Here is a 19,319-nt window from a genome sequence, read left to right on the forward strand (position 1 = left end):
CGCACTCCAGCGGGCAGTTTGGGGGCATACCGGTAAGGTTTACAAAAAAATAACATCTTAACTTACGAGTATATGTACCTACTTACGAGTATTTGTAATATACCAGTTATCATGTATCAATCTTAAATGTGTAAATATTCTTTGAAGTGATAATTCCATTTAAGTGGCTACTTAAAACATCTAATAAATATCTGACATGACGAAGAACCTTGACTGCCAACAATTTAGGAAAAAATAATAATATATTCGCATAATATGCTTAAAAAGTAAGTTGTCATATCAAATATTCTACATATTATTCAACCTTATTTTTATTTAAAATTGAATGGATATTAAAATAGATACCTAACTAACGTACAACATTAGTTGCTAAGGTATTTGGAATTGCATACTACAAATACTTTATTGTGACAACTCGAAAATTGATTTGTGAACCTTACCAATGACATGCCCGCAAAATGCCGGCTGGAGTGCGACGTATGCTTATGGGCGTTTATCAAAATAAAATGTCTCATAAATTCAATTCAAACTGATCTTTGCAATAGTACATTACTGCAGAGGCTGGGAAGTAAGGGGTTGCCGGCCGAATGCATAAACATGCAATGAAATATTGATGTTATGTTCTTCATATTAGGCTGGGAAGTATCATGTCTCCGGCGTGGCCAGACGAGAGGTGTTTAATTAAATTTCATACAAAGTTACAGGTCTAGGCCGGGAAGCGGCTCTTTTTTAATTTCCATTTCACATATATTTGTGACACAGCATTATGGCATTCAGCCATTAAAAAAAAACTGTAAACAATATTTGCTTTTTGGTTCGTTATGACATTCTGCCACTACGCCTATTAAAAAAACAATAAACGATGTTTGCTACACATTTTGCAGTTTTATTTAAAATATAAATTTGACATGAACATAATAAATAACACATTATTAAACAAATCCAATAATTGTGAACTGCAAATTTAACTACACAAATACACATTTGAAATATTTCATTTATATATTAGCGGTAAAAGTGTCTACACAAACACGCGTAGGTATTTTTTCTGTAATTCTATTTTGTTGTTTGTGTTATTTAATATGAGTTCCGAAGAAAATATGAAATGAATATAAATTGTACTAATACGAAAATGAGAGCGGGAGCAGAATTTACTTAAAAGAACTTGCTGCCGCCAAAATCAAAGGCGCAGTATATGGATACTTAAGGTGGCGTGATTGTGCACAATTTTCGAATTATCACTATCGTTTCCAAAACTCAAACATTTTCTAAGACGTGTTGATATTTACCGAATACAACAAAAAAATGACGTCTAAATCGAAATATATTTACACTGGTCGGTACATCCCTACAATTAACGTCTGAAAATATCAGTTGGTTCTTTCTAAGTGCCTTGTCAAAGTCTCATTCGTTTCTCAAACAAGAATTTAAATTTAATTTCCAATCTTTTTTCAACCATAAACATTTCATCCGCAGCGCCCTCTAGGTTACTTTACTGTAACAATACGAATTTGGTGACATTTGACACTGACTTTAAGTACGTAAGTGCGCGTGTATGCAACACAATTATATGAGGATTTAGTACACAATTTCTGGCCCAATATTACAGGGTTCTATGTTACATTTTCAAGATAGTTGAAATTCGACTTAATGTCACTATGACAATGTTCAAATTTCAGTTCGATAGAAGTGAAACATAAAACCTTGTAATATTGGGCCAGCGAATGGGTACTTAAGTACTTGAAAAAAATTGTACCACTATAGTTTGGGAGTACAAACCAAATGAAGTTGGGGTTGCTGTAGAATTGTGTCATCAAGTTTTGTACCTTTCATGAACATTATTTTCATATAACCACCTGGAAAGTACACCACACACATCTGAGTGTGGTGTACTTCCAGAAAACAAATGGATAGATATGTTTGATGATTGATTGTTCCGCATGAGTAAGGGTCGTTGCACCAAACCGTCTGTCACCGTTAAAGCGTTCGCTAAATTTTATTGTCTGGGAAGTTTCATACCACACTGCTGATTGACGTTAAATCAGTCTGCTAAATGTGGTTGATGCAACTAGCCCTAAGTGTATTAACTGTGATGTAATACTTCGAGCGATTGTTAACGTTAAAGTGGTTTTTAAATACTTATCTAGTAACTAATCTTTGTATGTAATGTAACCAATATTTGTTTTATTGTAATTTTATCTTAAATGCATTAAAAACCGTCGTGTATGTTAGTGTGCAAGTGTCATTACGTATTTGTCCCATTTCTTATATTCGCCTACGGGCTACGGCTCATAAAAGTCATATCGGGACTGGTATATAATGACACACTTAGCACACTTGCAATAAAATGTAACTATTTTTACAGTATGGCGGTGGTGTTGGTGGAGTAGGCACCGTGGGCGGTGTCGGGAGCGTGGGCGGCGTGACGGGCGCCAGCGGCGGCGTCGCCGCAGGAGCGGCTCCTAATCTCGTCAATGGGGCCTCGGTCGTGCAGTCAGCACCCGATTCCTCTCAACATCACCAACCTTTCGATGTGCAGGTGAGTTGTACACTAGTAAACTTGGGGTCCGGGTTATAGACTAAGAGCAATAGTAGATTGTTAACCAAGGGTGGAAAGTGAACCATTTCACCCGAGATATTTTGGCGCTCGAACGAAGAGAGAGCGCCAATAGTTCGAGGGTGAGATGGTTACTTTTACCCGAGTTAAAACACTCTACTTTTCATTTCGACTATGAGGAAAGTCAAACACGAGAAATGTAGGTTCATTATTTAATTGGTAGGTATATTTCTTTAGAACAAATTATTAACAGATACATAGGTAAACCACATAACTATAAGTCACTCGAATCACTTGAAAAATCCATTTTGAACCAGAGCAAGTAATGTCTCAACAGTTTATTTAGTACCAATACCTATTCCCGCCTTTTCCTAATTAGTTTTTTTTCTATTTTATTATTTTCATAAAAATAAAAATGTTACTACTGCCAAAATATTTATTATTGTATGTAAAAATTATACTACTTGTATTTAATATTTAAATGTATAAAATAAACATATATTTGTTAATAAATTAATATAAATGACAATGAATGTTTATTAAAATATTATCATTACATTACATTCATTCATTCATTCAGTCTCACTTTTTTTAAGGCGCGTATACATTAAGGCCGTTGCAGACACATCCCAATTTAAGATCTGATTGTCTATGGTTTTAGATTTTTTTCGATCACAATGTAAACGGCGCCAATTTCAGTCATGCGGAAGCTAATATGAGAGCTTTTAACTGAAAAATATGGCATATATGGCTGTTAGCCGTTGCTCGAAGTAAAAATTAAAAAAAAAAATACTTTCCACCCTAGGGTGGGAAATGCAATTTTCCACCCGGTTATCAGCCTATGAAAGGTGAACTTTCCGAACAGGAGAGATGAAAAGATACTTTGATTGAGTAACATGCGTAAAATCGATGGGCAATTTCGTGCTCCGAATTTGACAGGTAAACGAAATGGCGCTGTACAGCTCTATACATTTTGCGGTAACTCTTGATTGTCAATAGTAGACGTTTGATAATTCAGTGACCGCAAACCATACGGCGCAGCACAGCGCCATCTGTTTTGAATGTTAAACAATGTGGCACGTTTTTTTCTTTGACATTACCTCTCTATTACATTGAATAGGCCTGACAGTAACAAAGAATCATGGAAATAATGGTTTCAAAGAAACATATATGTTAATATGATTAAAAAAAATGGCCCAATCTCAGTATAAACTGCAGGATTATTAATATATTCACTAAAATAAAAGTACTAAATTCTCCAATCGGCCATTTTCACTGAAACACCAATCAGAAGCGATCTAAGAAGTGACGTCATCAATCCATGACATATTTCTTAGAGCAGCATAGACAACCTCATTTACCGTAATCCATACATCCTCATCAAAGAGTTTAGAGATTCAAAAAAATATTATATCGCCACTAAACATTTATTACGTCCAAAAAATATTATTACACGATATAAAGTAAATATTTATTTGTATTTTAAACGTCAAAACTTCTATGAAATTATGACGTATAAATGACATTTACATTAGTTGCTCTGCGTATGCTATCAAAATCATTGCAGAATTTTCTTGGTCTAACTCTATTCATTCACCAGTCAAGCTAACATGAAGATACAGGGTCAATCAAAAACGCGAGCGCAGCGAGCCAGAAATTTTTTGTTGACAATATCGCAAGGCCGGGTACCGATCTTCACCTGGGCCTAAAAGTCCGAAGTGCCCCATTGAGGCGAACTTTCATGCCAAGTCAAAGCCGTGCATCAATCAGGCTTCAGGATAAGTAGTTGAGCACAGACTCCAACCAATGTCCATTGTATTATAAAGCGAGACCGCAGGCCGAGCATGGCGCAGCGAGGCCAAAGGCTAAGCTAAGCTGAAGTAGAGGACATGTGGAACACAAACTAATGGTAAATTGAGGTAAAATGTGAAGTCTAAGGTCGAGCATTCGTATGAAAAATTGGAGACACTTTTAAGGGTTTCTTCTTAGTTTTAATCAATAGTCAGCTGTTCAGCCTCGTAAAATATTAACTATTGAGAAAATCAACTTTGCGGCACTAGTAACACATCGTGAGGATGCCGGACTAGTCCTGATAACGCCTAGTTTACTCTCTGGGTTAGAAGGTCAGTCTGATGGCAGTCGCTTTCGTAAAAATTAGTGCCTACGCCAATTCTTGGAATTAGTTGTCAATTGGACCCCAGGCTCCCATGAGCCGTGGCGAAAATTCCGGGATTACGCGAGGAAAATGATGAGTTTTCTTATTATTCTCTTGCCCAGGGCCCAGTAACATGCGACAGTGCTATCATCTCATTCACTCCGATACAATTAGACAGTGTGCGCGTTATAGGTAATGACAGCATCTTAAGACTGCGTCGACCGTCCAGTGGCGCCCTCATTAGTGGAATTGTGTTTTAAAATAAACCAATTAATTTCTGTACCTACAAGTACATGAATCAGTATATGTACGTATTAATATTGTCCTACTTATTCCCCAGCTTTTGGTCTTTGTCACATAGTTAAGTTTCATAGTACGAAGTACCATTTCATAAGTTTCGGCCGAAAGGTTCGGCCGTTTTTTGGCCGAAACCGAAACTACAGCCGAAACATGATTTTTTGGCCGAAACCGAAACTGAAACCGAACCTTCGGTCGGACACTAATTATTACCGGGAAGTAAGTGCTTTTCTCAAACATGCGATGAAATAATAATAAAAAACCGGCCAAGTGCGAGTCGGACTTGCGCGCAAAGGGTTCCGTACCATTACGCAAAAAACGGCAATACACAATCACGTTTGTTGTGTGGGAGCCTGGGAGCAGCACTTAAATATTTATTTTATTCTGTTTTTAGTATTTGTTGTTATAGCTGCCACAGAGATACATCATCTGTGAAAATTTCAACTGTCTAGCTATATAATGGAGTCTTATAATTTAATAACTAACACGGGACTTAGTTATAAAAGTACGAGTGAAAATTGTTTAAATCAATATAATGGAGTCTTAGTATGGTCCCGTTTTTACCCTTTGGGTACGGAACCCTAAAAATGATGACCATCATCCGATGTCCAGAACCCCCCCTAATTTGAAATGACGTAATTTATGAATAGCCCCTAGCGCAAAAATAATCAAATTTTCGTTCCCTTTTAATACCCGTATTTAATAATAAAAACAAAAAAAGGCTTATAGCCTACTGGAAACTAACTGTATTGTATGGTACGTGGGCAGCCTTCGAGCAACACGGAAGAGAGGCGGCATTCGCACTATTTCCCCTCTGCCTAGGTACAAGATCAAATGATCTAGCGCGGGTAATAAAACTAGTTGTGCTCGGATTTTTAATCAGACCAAGTCCAATCGCGCGACTGAACACAGCAGCAGAAAAAATGCCTAATTGCTCGGTTTTTTGTTGTAAAAAGGTCGGGGACATCAAATTTACGAAAAGAAGGTGTTACATTTCACATGTAATAAGTTTTTTACATATCATACGTTTAATTACATTTAAACACAATTATTATATTTTTAACCGACTTCAATTTCATAGAAGGAGGAGGTTCTGTATTCGGTTGTGGCTATTTTTTTTATGTACGTTCACCGATTACTCCGACATAGTGATCCAAAAGACTCGAGCCCTGTTAGCTCTTTTTTAGGGCTCGCCTCATCTCTTGACGCCTAAAAGGCTAAAAGCCTATTTTACTACGCTGACTTACTATGACTGACTGACTATTACTGACGCCTTTAGGCGTCAAGAAATGAGGCGAGCCCTAAAAAAAGGCTCACAGGGCTGGAGTCTTTTGGATCACTACTCCGACATCCGTAGTCCGATTTCAGTAGTTCTTTTTTTGTTTGAAAGGAGCTCCCTCCAAGTTGGTCCCATATTAATTTGGTTCTGTTCTGATGATGGTATCCATGAGGAATTGAGGGGACTCCTCAATTATTAAAGGCACATGCGTGGTGATTTGGGTGGTTTCTTAAGCAACTCGAGCATTTTTCCCGAAAACCACCAATTTGATGAAGTAGACCTGATAATGATGATTGCTTTGATGATAACGATGATGATTTTTTAAATGTAGTATGTTCAGCGATTACTCCGGCACCTATGATTCGATTTGAGTAATTCTTTTTTTGTTTGGAAGAAGTTACCTCCAAGGTGTTTCCGTATTATTTTTGGTTCTGGTCTGATGATGGAATCCATGAGGAATTGAGGGAACTCCTCAATTTTTAAAGGCACATGCATGGTGATTTGGGTGTTTTCTTAGCATCTCGAGCATTTTTCCCGAAAACCACCAATTTGATGAAGTAGACCTGATAATGATGATAATTTTTTATATGTAGTATGTTCAGCGATTACTCCGGCACCCATGACCCGATTTGAGTAATTCTTTGTTTGGAAGAAGTTACCTCCAAGGTGTTTCCGTATTATGTTTGGTTCTGGTCTGATCATGGAATCCATGAGGAATTGAGAGAACTCCTAAATTTTTAAAGCACGTGCCTTTAAAAATTTAGAAGTGATTTCAGTGTTTTCTAAAGCAACTCGAGCATTTGCTTCCGAAAACCATCAATTTGATGTAGTGCAACTGTAGCCTTACCATGAGTTTGACACTACCCCCGATCAGTAGCCTTACCACGAGTTTGATATTGACATATTCGCTAACGTCCTCGTAACTTACTTTTTATGCATCTCGCTCGCACTAATATGCCAGTACGAGCGAGATGCATATAAAGTAAGTTACACACACGCTAGCGAATATATCAATGTCAAACTCGTGGTAAGGCTACTGAGCGGGGGTTAAGGTTAGGAGTTTAGGGGTCAGGGATTAAGAGATCGGGGTATGGCGGTTGAAGGGTTGCTGGTTCAGGGTCGTGGGGTTGATGCGCTGTGAGGTTGAGTGATCGGGGGGTCGAGGGATTGGGCCAGTGGCGGGGCGGAAGATGGATTTAGTGTAGTGACAGGAATTATAATTTCCCAGACTAGCCTAAGCAAATTAGAAAAATTTGCGGAAATTATTCGTGTAGTTTTGAAAATTGGTACAGGTATACCTTATGGTGTCCAGATAAACGTACTAAAACTCCTCGAGGGTAGGAGGTGTGCTGAGGGTGTAGGGGAGGGTTGAAGGTACCTTTTTTCATATTTATGCTCATATCTCGAATATCTGTACGAATAGCATTATAATTACTACGGACAAAAGTTTTAACATAAAATTTACTACAAATTTGGTTATGTTAATTTTTACTCTACAATCAATACTTTAGGAGCTATAGGCTGTTAAAGTTAAATAAGAGATAAAAAAAATAGACGATTCAAGAAAACGTCGTTTTTTTGTAATTGTTCATCATAAATAAAAAATTTAGTTTAGAGTAAGCAAGTTAAGCGACCTGCTGATAAAATATATAAAAACAGGCCATGAGCATGTCGGGCCATGTCGGGGATGAAATTTTTTTCGCGTCAACCCTATAGTGTGGGGTGTCGTTCGATAGGTCTTTTAAAATGAATAAGGGTCTTTAAGGACCATTTTTTGATCAACTTAATATTTTCGGAAATAATCGATCTGAAAGAAAAAAAGTTGTGTTTTCCACTTTAGTTCCCCTAACATTTGAACCATGGGTCCAAAAAATATAAAAAAATCGTAAAAGCTTAGTAAAGACTTAGGAAAAATATAGCGAACCTAATCGGTCTAGCAGTTTTCGAGTTTTTGCAAATAGTCTATTTTGACGGACGGGTAACTACACTGAGCATGGCCCGACATGCTCTTGGTCGGTTTTTTTTATATTCTAAACTAAAATATTTATTTATGATGAACAATTACGAAAAAACGACGTTTTCTTAAACCGTCAATTTATTATCTCTTATTTAATTTTAACAGCCTATAGCTCCTAAAGTATTGATCGCAGAGTAAAAATAAACATAACCAAATTTGTAGGAAATTTAATGTTAAAACTTTTGTCCGAAGTAATTATAATGCTATTCGTACTGATATTCGAGATATGAGCAAAAATATGAAAAAAGGTACCTTCAACACCCCCCCCTACATACACCCTCAGCACACCCCCTACCCTCGAGGACTTTTAAGGTGGTTCGACTAGGTTACTCAAAGCTTAACTCTCGCTAGATGGCGCCACTTTCGCAAAATTTCAGGTTTTATTTTTTTGTGGAATGGTCTTGGTATTTGTATACTTAGAAGTATGAATAGCGCACTCTTTGAGGAAATATTGAACTATTAAAATAAACATTGAATACTTCATTGTGCAAAAACCACCCTTTAAAGTCGACGGAGTGTTGCTGTCACGCTTTTTCCTACTATTACTCACACATGCAAACAGTGTTTCCGTGATCCTTGTATAGTAGACAATTTCACACAACGTAAGTATGCTGCAATAGCGTTGCGGTATGTTCGTGGAAATACGTGCAAGAGGATTGGGGTTCAAGACTGGTGCGAGTAGGTATCATTTCTTTTTGTTTATTTTTGTCCTTTTTGTGTTATCTTACCTTTGAACGAGCAATTATTACACATATATTTATTTATATATTTGGGTGATATCGGAAACGGCTCTAACGATTTCGATGAAATTTGCTATAAGGGGTTTGATCTCTTAGCTAGGTCTGATCTGTGAGAAAACGCGCATTTATGAGTATTTATTTGTTTTCTGAGGTTTGGGTCGGTCTCCCAGATATTCAATCTCTTCTTCCTCGCGTGGGGTCCGCTTGGCAACTAATCCCAGAATTGGCGTGGGCACTAGTTTTTACGAAAGCGACTGCCCTGACCTTCCAACCCAGAGAGTAAACTAGGCCTTATTGGGATTAGTCCGGTTTCCTCACATTGTTCTTTTTCACCGAAAAGCGACTGATAAATAGGTATCAAATCATAGTCTAATAAAACATGGTCTTCTCTTCCCAGAGTGACACAAGCCTACGTCACAATAACATTGCCACTTTATATAGCGCTATCGCATATTATCATATAGCGCTGTCGCATGATGACGTAGGCTTGTGTCAGTCACGTGACCACGAAAAGACGGGAAGAGAGTACCAGGCGGAGTACATTATTATACCATGTATCAAATGATATTTCGTACAAAAGTTCCGAAAAATCATTGGTACGAGCCGGGGTTAGAATCCACGACCTCCACATTGCAAGTCGCACGCTTTTTCCGCTAGGCCACCAGCGCTTCCCCCAGATATTCAGTATTATCAATAAATTACTTTATTTATTTATTAATTTATTTAAACTTTATTGCACAAAGTATATACAAAAATGTACAATAATAAATAAAAAATAAAAATAAAAATAAAAAGCCTTTTATTTCTTGAACATATTAAAAATTGTTTACATACCTATTTTATTTATGTTTTAAATAGTTATTCAAGAACCCCGTGTTCACAGGTGAAGGCCTCCTCCAAAGCCCTCCATGTATCTCGATCCTTGGCCACTTGTATCCAATTTGGCCCGGCAATTTTGGTAACGTCATCTTGCCATCTCATAGTGGGTCTTCCTTTCCCTCTTTTTCCTAGAGGTCCCTTCCATGACGTTACCCTTACTGTCCAGCGCCTGTCTTGGGTACGTGCTACATGGCCTGCCCACCTCCATTTAAGTTTTTTGGCATAGCTGAGAGCATCTATGCTCTTTGTGTGTTGTCTTATTTTTGTATGGTTAATCTTTTGTATTTTTTTGATGTTTAGCATACTACGCTCCATTCCGCGCTGGCAAGTCCTTAACTTTTCCATAGCTTTTTGGGTAAACCTCCACGTCTGACCGCCGTATGTCAGACAAGGTAATAAGCATGTATTCATGACTTTAGTCTTCAAGCTGACCGGCATGTTACTCTTAAATACTTCTTTTAGCTGCCAGTATTTGTTCCAGGTCTTTTGTGCTCTCCGTTCAATTTCTAAGTCGTTGTTCATTTTATTAAAACTTATCTGTTTTCCTAAGTACGAGGGGCGTTCAAAATATTCTCGGTATTGATATCTTACAACCTCTTCTTAAATTTCTTTCGTTACTGGCCGCTAAGGTTTATTCATTGACATTAAAAAAAAATATAATTGGAACCGAGATGTTCTTTTGTTTTTCTGCAATTGCTGAACAAACATGAACATCATGTGCGAATTGACAATGTTAACTAAATTAGAACATCAATGCGTCATAAGATTCTCGACAAAACAGGGTAAAAATCAAAAAACCATAAAAGAGGAAATGGATTGTGTTTACCGTGAGTCTGCTCCTTCTCTATCTACCATTCAAAAGTGGTCAAGCGAATTTAAACGTGGAAGGGAGAGTATTGAAGATGACCCTAGACCTGGTCGGCCTGTAGTAGCTACTTCACAAGAAAATATTGATAAAGTGGAAAAACTTATATTGGAAGATGGTCGAGTGAAGGTAAAATCTATAGCTCAAGTAACCAATCTTTCTATTGGTATCGTACATGATATTATCCATGACCATCTTAATATGTCAAAAGTAAGTGCAAGATGGGTTCCGCGAATGCTGACTCGGCTTCAAAAAGACATGCGTGTAGCGTGTTGTTCCGATGTTATTGACCTGTGCGGTGAAAATCCTAATGAGGTGCTGCAAAGAATAGTTACTGGAGATGAAACCTGGGTTCATCATTATGACCCAGAGAGTAAACAAGAGTCCATGCAGTGGCACATTAAGGGTTCAGCTCATCCCAAAAAGTTCAAGGTCGTCCCTTCAGCTGGCAAGGTCATGGCCACGATATTTTGGGATTGTGAAGGAATATTACTAATCGATTATAAAGAAAAAGGTGTAAATATCACACGACAGTACTACGCTAACATTCTACGTCAATTAAAGGATGCAATCAAAGAAAAGAGGCGAGGAAAGTTAACCAAAGGTGTTCTGCTTCTGTGTGACAACGCCCCCGTCCATACTGCTCATATTGCCAAGGCAGCTATTGTTGAATGTGGGTTTGAAACTGTTACTCACCCACCGTATAGTCCGGACTTAGCCCCCAGCGACTTCTTTTTGTTCCCCAATCTTAAAAAGGATCTGCGTGGAATTTTTTTTTCTGACGATGAAGCATTGAAGGCTGCAGTGGAGGAGCATTTTTACACCAAAGATAAAAAATATTTTTATGAGGGATTAAAAAAAAAATTGATCGATCTTTTAAGGGGATTAACATAGGGGGGGAGTATATTGAAAAATAAAAATATCAAACTTTTCGTACTTGTTTGCTTTCATTCTCATACCGAGAATATTTTGAACACCCCTCGTATATGTATTGTTTTGTATAAGTCAATGGCTCATTTCCTACCGTTATGGATCGCTCCTTGCCATTTGTCATTACCATAGTTTTTGATAGGTTCATTTCTAGTCCCACTTGCACACTGGCCATATGTAGCGAGGTAATCATATATTGTAGTTGTGAGCTTGTCTCTGCGAATATTACCAGGTCGTCTGCAAAACGAAGATGATTTAAATAGCTGCCGTTTACATATATTCCTTTGTTCTTCCAATCTAGCTGTCTAAAAATAGTTTCCAGGATCGCTATAAACAGTTTTGGGGACAGAGGGTCTCCCTGCCTTACTCCCCTTTTGATAGGGAAGCTCGGACCCATGGTTTCAAGCTTCACTTTACCGGTACTGTTCCTGTATAGATTTTTGATAACTTCTATGTATTGTTGCTCTACTCCTTGACGTTCTAGGGTCTCCCATATCCATTTGTGTGATACTGTATCGAAAGCCTTCTGGTAGTCAATGTAGGCAATATAGAGACACCTTTTTTTTTCTTGAAATTTTTCTATTAGTTGTTCTAAGCTGTGGATATGGTCAACCGTTGAGAAACCCTTTCTGAACCCTGCTTGTTCTACTGGTTGATTGTTTTCTAAAGCGGCACTTATTCTTCGATTGATGATTGATGAAAAAAGTTTATAAACTGCTGGTAATAAACTTATTGGTCTGTAATTTGAGATGTTTTTAGGGTCTCCTTTCTTGTAAATTAGGATTATATTTGATTCTGTCCATTGAGATGGTATAGCAGCGGTTCCGATTATGTGATTAAATAAAGTCGATAGTGGTAGAGCTAAAATATTGCTTGCTGTCTGGAGAGCACAAAAAAATGTACAAATGGCGGACTTAATGCAGTCCCTTACTTTATCAACGTTTTCTAAAAAAATATTCAATACCTGATTTTCACAGATTATGATTTTTTTGGGTTCTTCTAACTCAGAAACACTAGCTTATTCTTGTTGAATCCTGATGCTAATATAAAAACTATGTCCCAAATACTTGTACCTAAGAAGTTTTAGTTTCCGCTACGTCACGCAGGCTGGGAAATATTTTTGATACTAAAACCTGACGTGATGGAACCGACATTTTAGAATATCTTTTTATGCTAGGATGGAGAATACTGACGATTCTTGGTAGAATGAGCCCAAGGAAGTCCAGGTTTGTAAGTGTCAGGTATCAGTTATTTTTAAAGCGCTAATATCAAAGAGAATATATAGTATAGAGGGCTATTGCCAAAGTAAATTTTGTAGTCACGGTACATTTACTGCCATCTATCGACACACAATTAAAACTTAAAATAAAATTGAAAATGTATAAATGCATCAAAATATGTTTACGGATAAATGATTTTTAATTTTTTTTGTTCCATACTGACCCATCTTCTTTCACTGATAGTCGTCAACGCCATCTAGCCGAGAATAGGCCAAAGGTATGGCGGAGGTATGGCGCCATCTATTCGAGAATGACTTTCTTGATTTCCGAGGCACGTTTTTTTCTTAGACTTTATTTATCTTATACGGAGTTATATATATCTCTGCTAATAGTTAGTTCTACAAGTAAAGCGGGCCACTCACACACCTGCCGCAAGGGCAATATTGGAATTGGACCCTTAATTGCCTCCTTAATTGTGATGTGTGTAGGAAAGCAGGGGCAATTTTTAGATTGGGCCTGCAGCAGGGCGGCAGGGGCGCAAGACCTTCCTAGCTCCCTAGATTGTATCTACCGCCCTGCTAGGTTGTTACATGTGTAGTACGATTGGGGCAATTCCAGTCAGTTCATTGGCGACTACCGAACCAAACGGAGGTCACTTGTCACAATGAATAAAGAACGTGAAATTTGGACACGGAATAAAGGCCGGCCCCACATGTGGGATAAAAAAAAACAGGTAAAATTTAAACTTAAAAATGTAGGTAGTGATAAATTATGGCAGGCTGGGAATGTATTGTTTGTTTTCAGGTAATTATTTTTAATTTTTTTTTTCAGTAGCACAGGAAGTGCCAAGGCGATACCAATCCGTTGGTGCTTTGATAACACAGGAGCCATTCTCGTCGATGTGCGTTCAGCGGGACTATCACTTACACACTGAGTGGCAGGCTAGTGTGTAGAAAACAGCCTAAAATTGCTCCGACCGCCGTGCGACCGGTATTGCCCCTGCGGCAGGTGTGTGAGTGGCCCGCTTGTTATACTTAGTGTGTTATGCGGTATAATTTTCTCCTGAAGTCTAAGCAACACAGCATATTTTTATTTGATCTGGGAACTATTCAACTATCAAATAAATTATATCAGTAATCTCTCCGACATCTTCGTTTTCACGAAAATAGCAAGAGTGATGTTATGTTGTTAGTTCGTCAATGGATTTTTATACTTTTCGGAGGCGATTTTTTATTGTCAGTGGTTAATTCAGTTCACTAAAAATCCTGACACTTAAAGCAACTATTGAAATATGATTCATTGATTGGTTTCTAGTTGCATTGCATTGTATTTGAAGATGCTACTCGACTTTGACGCCATTGTTTTCACGTATGTTTGTTCACGTGTGTTAGGAAATTATTTAATAGAAAGAATATTCACGGATTACATTCGTAAGCCTATTATTTCTAATTAGTGATAGCGGTACAGCCTGAAATTCGGGAATTAGCTGCAAATGGTGTTAAAGGTATGAAAATCGGTACAATTAATCTTTAGGCCATTTGAATCAATTTGACCCGTAGCACCAAAAAATAAAAAAAACGGAAAGGAGTTACGACGTCATCTTTTTTTTGTATGGAAAAAAAATATATTTTGTTCAGAAACAAATCGTGTGTGGTATTAAATGAAAGGGCATTCGGAGCCGGTTCTAAAAATATATCACATTATTACATTTCAGTCACTTGTATTCAATTAAAATTAAAATAATTTTCAAAACATACCAAGTTTGGGCTCCTCCAGATACGATACCGTTGAATTATTTTTTGTAAAATATTCCTCAAATAAAACCCAATATCCTCATATCTAACCCCAAGGAATCAATATCGAAAATATTTAGTTTTAGTATTTTTTATTATTACAAATTGTGATCTATCAATCTATCAATGATACGGCCTCCTAGCCTAGTCAATAGTGACCCTGCCTATGAAGCAGGAGGTCCCAGGTTCGAATCCTGGTAAGGGCATTTATTTGTGTGTTCATCAAATAAATAAATAAATATCTGGGGACATCTTACACAGATCAACCTAGCTCCAAACTAAGCAAAGCTTGTACTATGGCTGCTAGGCGACGATATACATACTTATATAGATAAATATATACTTATATACATAGAAAACACCCATGACTCAGGAACAAATAATTGTGTTTATCACACAAATAAATGCCCTTACCAGGGCTTGTCTATATGTGTATATTATATATATCGTCGTCTAGTACCCACAACACAAGCCTTATTGAGCTGTAGGACTAGGCGGATCTGTGAAAACATTTACTTTAATTTTTATTATTATTATTTGTACTTCCATTTTGGATTTCACGGGCCTTTAAATCCCGGTCTTTTAATAGGCTTGCGTGGGGATATAGATCCAACAAATAGAGGCCCTTTGGAGAGCTTTAATTTATTATCAATTAGTATCAGTTTAAATATTAGGATTAATAAAATTTTCAACACACACACACTCGTTGAGAGACCCCGAGACAGGCCGAGAACGAGTGTGTAAATACATGCTGCTCTCTTGCACCGAGACTCTCGGCGAGAGGCTCTCGACGAGTGTGTACAGCCGACATTAAATTTGCTGCTTTTTTCTACAGGCGGAAATCGCTTGACAGACTATATTTCTTTGAGCAGCATAGACAGCCTCATTGACCGTAGTCCACACCAAAGAGTCTGAATGTTCAAAAATATTGGACGACACAAGAAACGCACTGGAAAGTGTGTAAAGAGTTGACGCGGTGTGGTTGTGGAATAGACTGCCAAAGGAGATCGTGCATATGCAGACACAATAAACTCCCTTGTGCGCCCATCTGCAAAAAATGCAAGGGCAACTGCTCTAATAAAAAGTCGTAACATTTCCTCATCCTTTTTCTTACCGAAAGCTTCTTACCAAAGAAACGTGTAAACCAAGTTTCAATACTCCGGAAATTATTTTACTCGAATGACCATTACACTCGTATTGAGTAATTCGACATCACACTTTGTAATATAAAATAAATCTAAATATTTTCAAAATTGATTTCTTTGGCTTAGATATGAGGATATTGGATACTATTAGAGATATATTTTACAAAAAATAATTCAACGGTATCGTATCGTATCAAACTTGGTATGTTTTGAAAATTATATTAATTTTAATTGAATACAAGTGACTGAAATGTAATAATATGATATATTTTTAGAACCGGCTCCGAATGCCCTTTTTACACACGATTGTTTCTGAATAAAAAATATTTTTTTCCATACAAAAAAAAAGATGACGTCATAACTCCTTTCCGTTTTTTTTATTATTTGGTGCTACGGATCAAATTGATTCAAATGGCCTAAAGATTAATCGTGCCGATTTTCGTACCTTTAACACCATTTGCAGCTGATTTAGGCCAACCGCTGAATGCGAAAAATCGATTCAATATAATTGGTGCAACATACTTTAAAAAAATTACATGTTATCTTAGTTGCAAGAGTTGAGTAACCTTTTTTGACAGCCATGCGTCAAGTTCAAAATAAACACTCTCTGTTGCTAGACAACGAAATTAAGCCTCATTTAAACAGAAAATCTACTTCAGAATGAAAGACGCATTTGATAGCTAAACGCTTTCGTTGACATAATTTTTTTTTAAGTATTTTGCACCAATTATATTGAATTGATTTTTCGCATGGTAGTAGCTAATACTATTTGCAGTTTATGTGATTTATTCCATAGGTGTACCTTTACAAATACTTGTTGAAAAGAGCTGTCAAATAATTCTCTGACATTTTAATCATTATTTTTTCAGGGAATTAAATATTGTAAAAAATCTGAGTGATACTCCTACTCATTCTTTGTAGCTATGATTTGTTTTGATTGCTCTACCTTATATAGTTCAGGAGAAAAACGATTTTGAAAAATGTGTCCATAAAATGACGTTTTTGACATTATCTCGGTGACGGTTCAAGATAGGGGGCTGAAAGTTAAGGTGTTTCTATATTATAAGATAGCCAACAAACGACATTATAAAAATCCGATATTCGTCACAGGGGCCACTTCTCCTTCCTTAGCCTGCCAGACCCTTTGTAAAAAATCGCGAAAAGCTCTTGGTTTCGTAGTACGTCAATCCAAATATTTTCATAACCACCACGTCATTACTCTATTATATAATGCCTTTGTACGTAAAGACCGTATTGTTAAGTATAGGGACAGATAAAACCTGATCTAACTGTTGGCATGTGTATTATTTTGTATTACTTACTATGTTCTAAGAGTTTGATCTGAGGGGTTTTTTAAGCTATATCTGATTTAAGAAGGTTTGACATTTTTTTATTTTAGGGACTTTATGATGCTTTTAATACCGTGTAGCAAATACATTCCGGACAAGCCTATCGAGCTGAATTTGAGACTATTTCACGGACTCTTTGGTACGATTTAAAGTAACAACAGGTTAATAGGCTGCCAAAACATGTTATCTAAGTGTCCTCTTCATGATTGTTCAATTGAGCAGCTGCGGAATAAATGTGGTGAATTTTTATTTTTACATAAAAACGATTTTTCACCCCACGTTTTGGAATCCCTTCAATTTCTGATGCAAGGGAAATGACGGAGACAGCTAGAAGAATAAGCTAAAAACCAAAGCCTAACGGACATTCATGGCGTTGATCCATCGCTAGAGCGGGTCGATAGAAACGCTCCATGATAGTTATATTAGATGTCAAAGTCAGAGTTGTCGTAAGCAACATGCCATATTCTCTAAAAGGCCACCATGCACAGATCCTAAACTTTTTTTTTAACGAAAAGAAATGCTTAGACTATGTCCAGATGTTTCGCTTTACGAATCATGTGTAATTGCTGTTTACACAGTACGATTTTTTTTTGTGTGATAATGTCTTGTTCGCAAACCGCAAATTTTCTTGTAACTAGTATTTGTCAGCAGTCGTAATTGTTACTCGAGAGGATTGGGTAAAGGGCTTAGCAGGCTAAGGAAGGACGTGTGGCCCCTGTCAGGAATATTCGAATTAGTAAATGTCAATTGTTGGTGGCCTCATAACTAGTAATCACTCCTACTTTCAGCCCTCTATCTTGAACTGTCACAGAGATAATGTCAAAAATGTATTTTTATCCCATTTTTTTTCAAACTCTTGTATCTTCTGATCCATACCAGCTAGAGCATTGAAACAAAATCACAGTTATGTAGGTTTAGTGGGAGTATACCCTATAATTTTATTAATATTTTATACGTGAGAAATAAAAGAAATAAATGTCAATTTATTTTTTGACAGCTCTTTTCAACAAGTTTTTTTGAAAGTACAACTATGAAAAAAATCATATGTATTGATTCTAGTATTAGCTACTAGCATACGCAAAATCAGTTAATTTTATTTGGTGGAATATACTCAAAAAAAATAACGAAGTAGTCAAGTCTTTTGCAATAGTTATTTGTTTTACAAGGGGGCAAAGTTGTTGTTTAACCGCTCGTGCTAATATTGATACCCGAGCAAGCGAAAGATTCCAAAATTGAATCACGAGCGTAGCGAGTGGTTCGAAAAATGGAATCTTGAGCGTTGCGAGGGTTTCAAAGCACGAGGGTTAAACAAAATTTGCCCCCGAGTGAAACACAAAATTTTTCACCTCACCAACCTGAAGAAAATATTAAATGTAAAATATCAAACAAAATCAACGCAAATCAAATCCAAATGAATGTTATTAAATATTTATCATCCAAAATCATAATTTAAAGTATTATTTTTGCTGGTAGAATTGACTTTTAAATGAAAATTTTGAATGATAAATATTTAATAACATTCATTTGGATTTGATTTGGTTTGTTTATGTTTGATATCTTACAGATATCGGTATAGACTGAAAAAACAGTTGCTTGGCTATTGACGATGGCAAGCCGAGCCCAAACACTTTACATTTTATGACTTCCATCTGAAAGAGATCTTTATGTACACAAAGTTGCTACTAATATACATATACCTACATTCAATTGTATTTACATTTAAAACTTACTTTTGCTATTATGGAAGAATTGGATTCCTCTTCTACATAGCTTTTTATATATACCCTCAAACGATCCACTATTACTTTAAATGTGTTAGCGTACAAACTAAGCGTTTGTCGGTTCCGAGACTTCCGAGTAACATAAGATGTCATTTAAGTATTATATTAAACAATACTAATATCTTTTAATTAGACAATACCTACTTCTGATACTTTACAAATGTCACGGCAACAAAAAAATCAAAACACAACGAAAAAGTAAAAAAGAGCAAAAAGGTTATCATGCAATATTATCATCTTATAAAACTAAAGAGTCCCGAAGCTCCTAATGTATACCTATACAACTATTTAGCATCCTTAAGGCGACGGTAG

The 19,319-nt window shown here is 36.8% G+C and overlaps 1 protein-coding gene and 1 long non-coding RNA gene across 5 annotated transcripts in view; one reads left to right on the forward strand and one right to left on the reverse strand.

Annotated features, from left to right (window-relative positions):
• LOC134804941 (uncharacterized) overlaps window positions 1-19,319 on the reverse strand; it is a 384,312-nt gene that overhangs the window by 274,782 nt on the left and 90,211 nt on the right. The gene's annotated exons all lie outside the window — the stretch shown is intronic.
• LOC134804720 (maternal protein pumilio) overlaps window positions 1-19,319 on the forward strand; it is a 362,073-nt gene that overhangs the window by 109,768 nt on the left and 232,986 nt on the right. For all 4 annotated transcript variants that reach the window (XM_063777883.1, XM_063777885.1, XM_063777884.1 and 1 more), the window contains one exon: window positions 2,366-2,539. In XM_063777883.1, coding sequence (XP_063633953.1) covers window positions 2,366-2,539 — 174 coding nt within the window. The remainder of the gene's footprint in view (window positions 1-2,365; window positions 2,540-19,319) is intronic.

The sequence above is a fragment of the Cydia splendana genome, chromosome Z (assembly GCF_910591565.1).
Source record: "Cydia splendana chromosome Z, ilCydSple1.2, whole genome shotgun sequence".
Classification (NCBI taxonomy): domain Eukaryota; kingdom Metazoa; phylum Arthropoda; class Insecta; order Lepidoptera; family Tortricidae; genus Cydia; species Cydia splendana.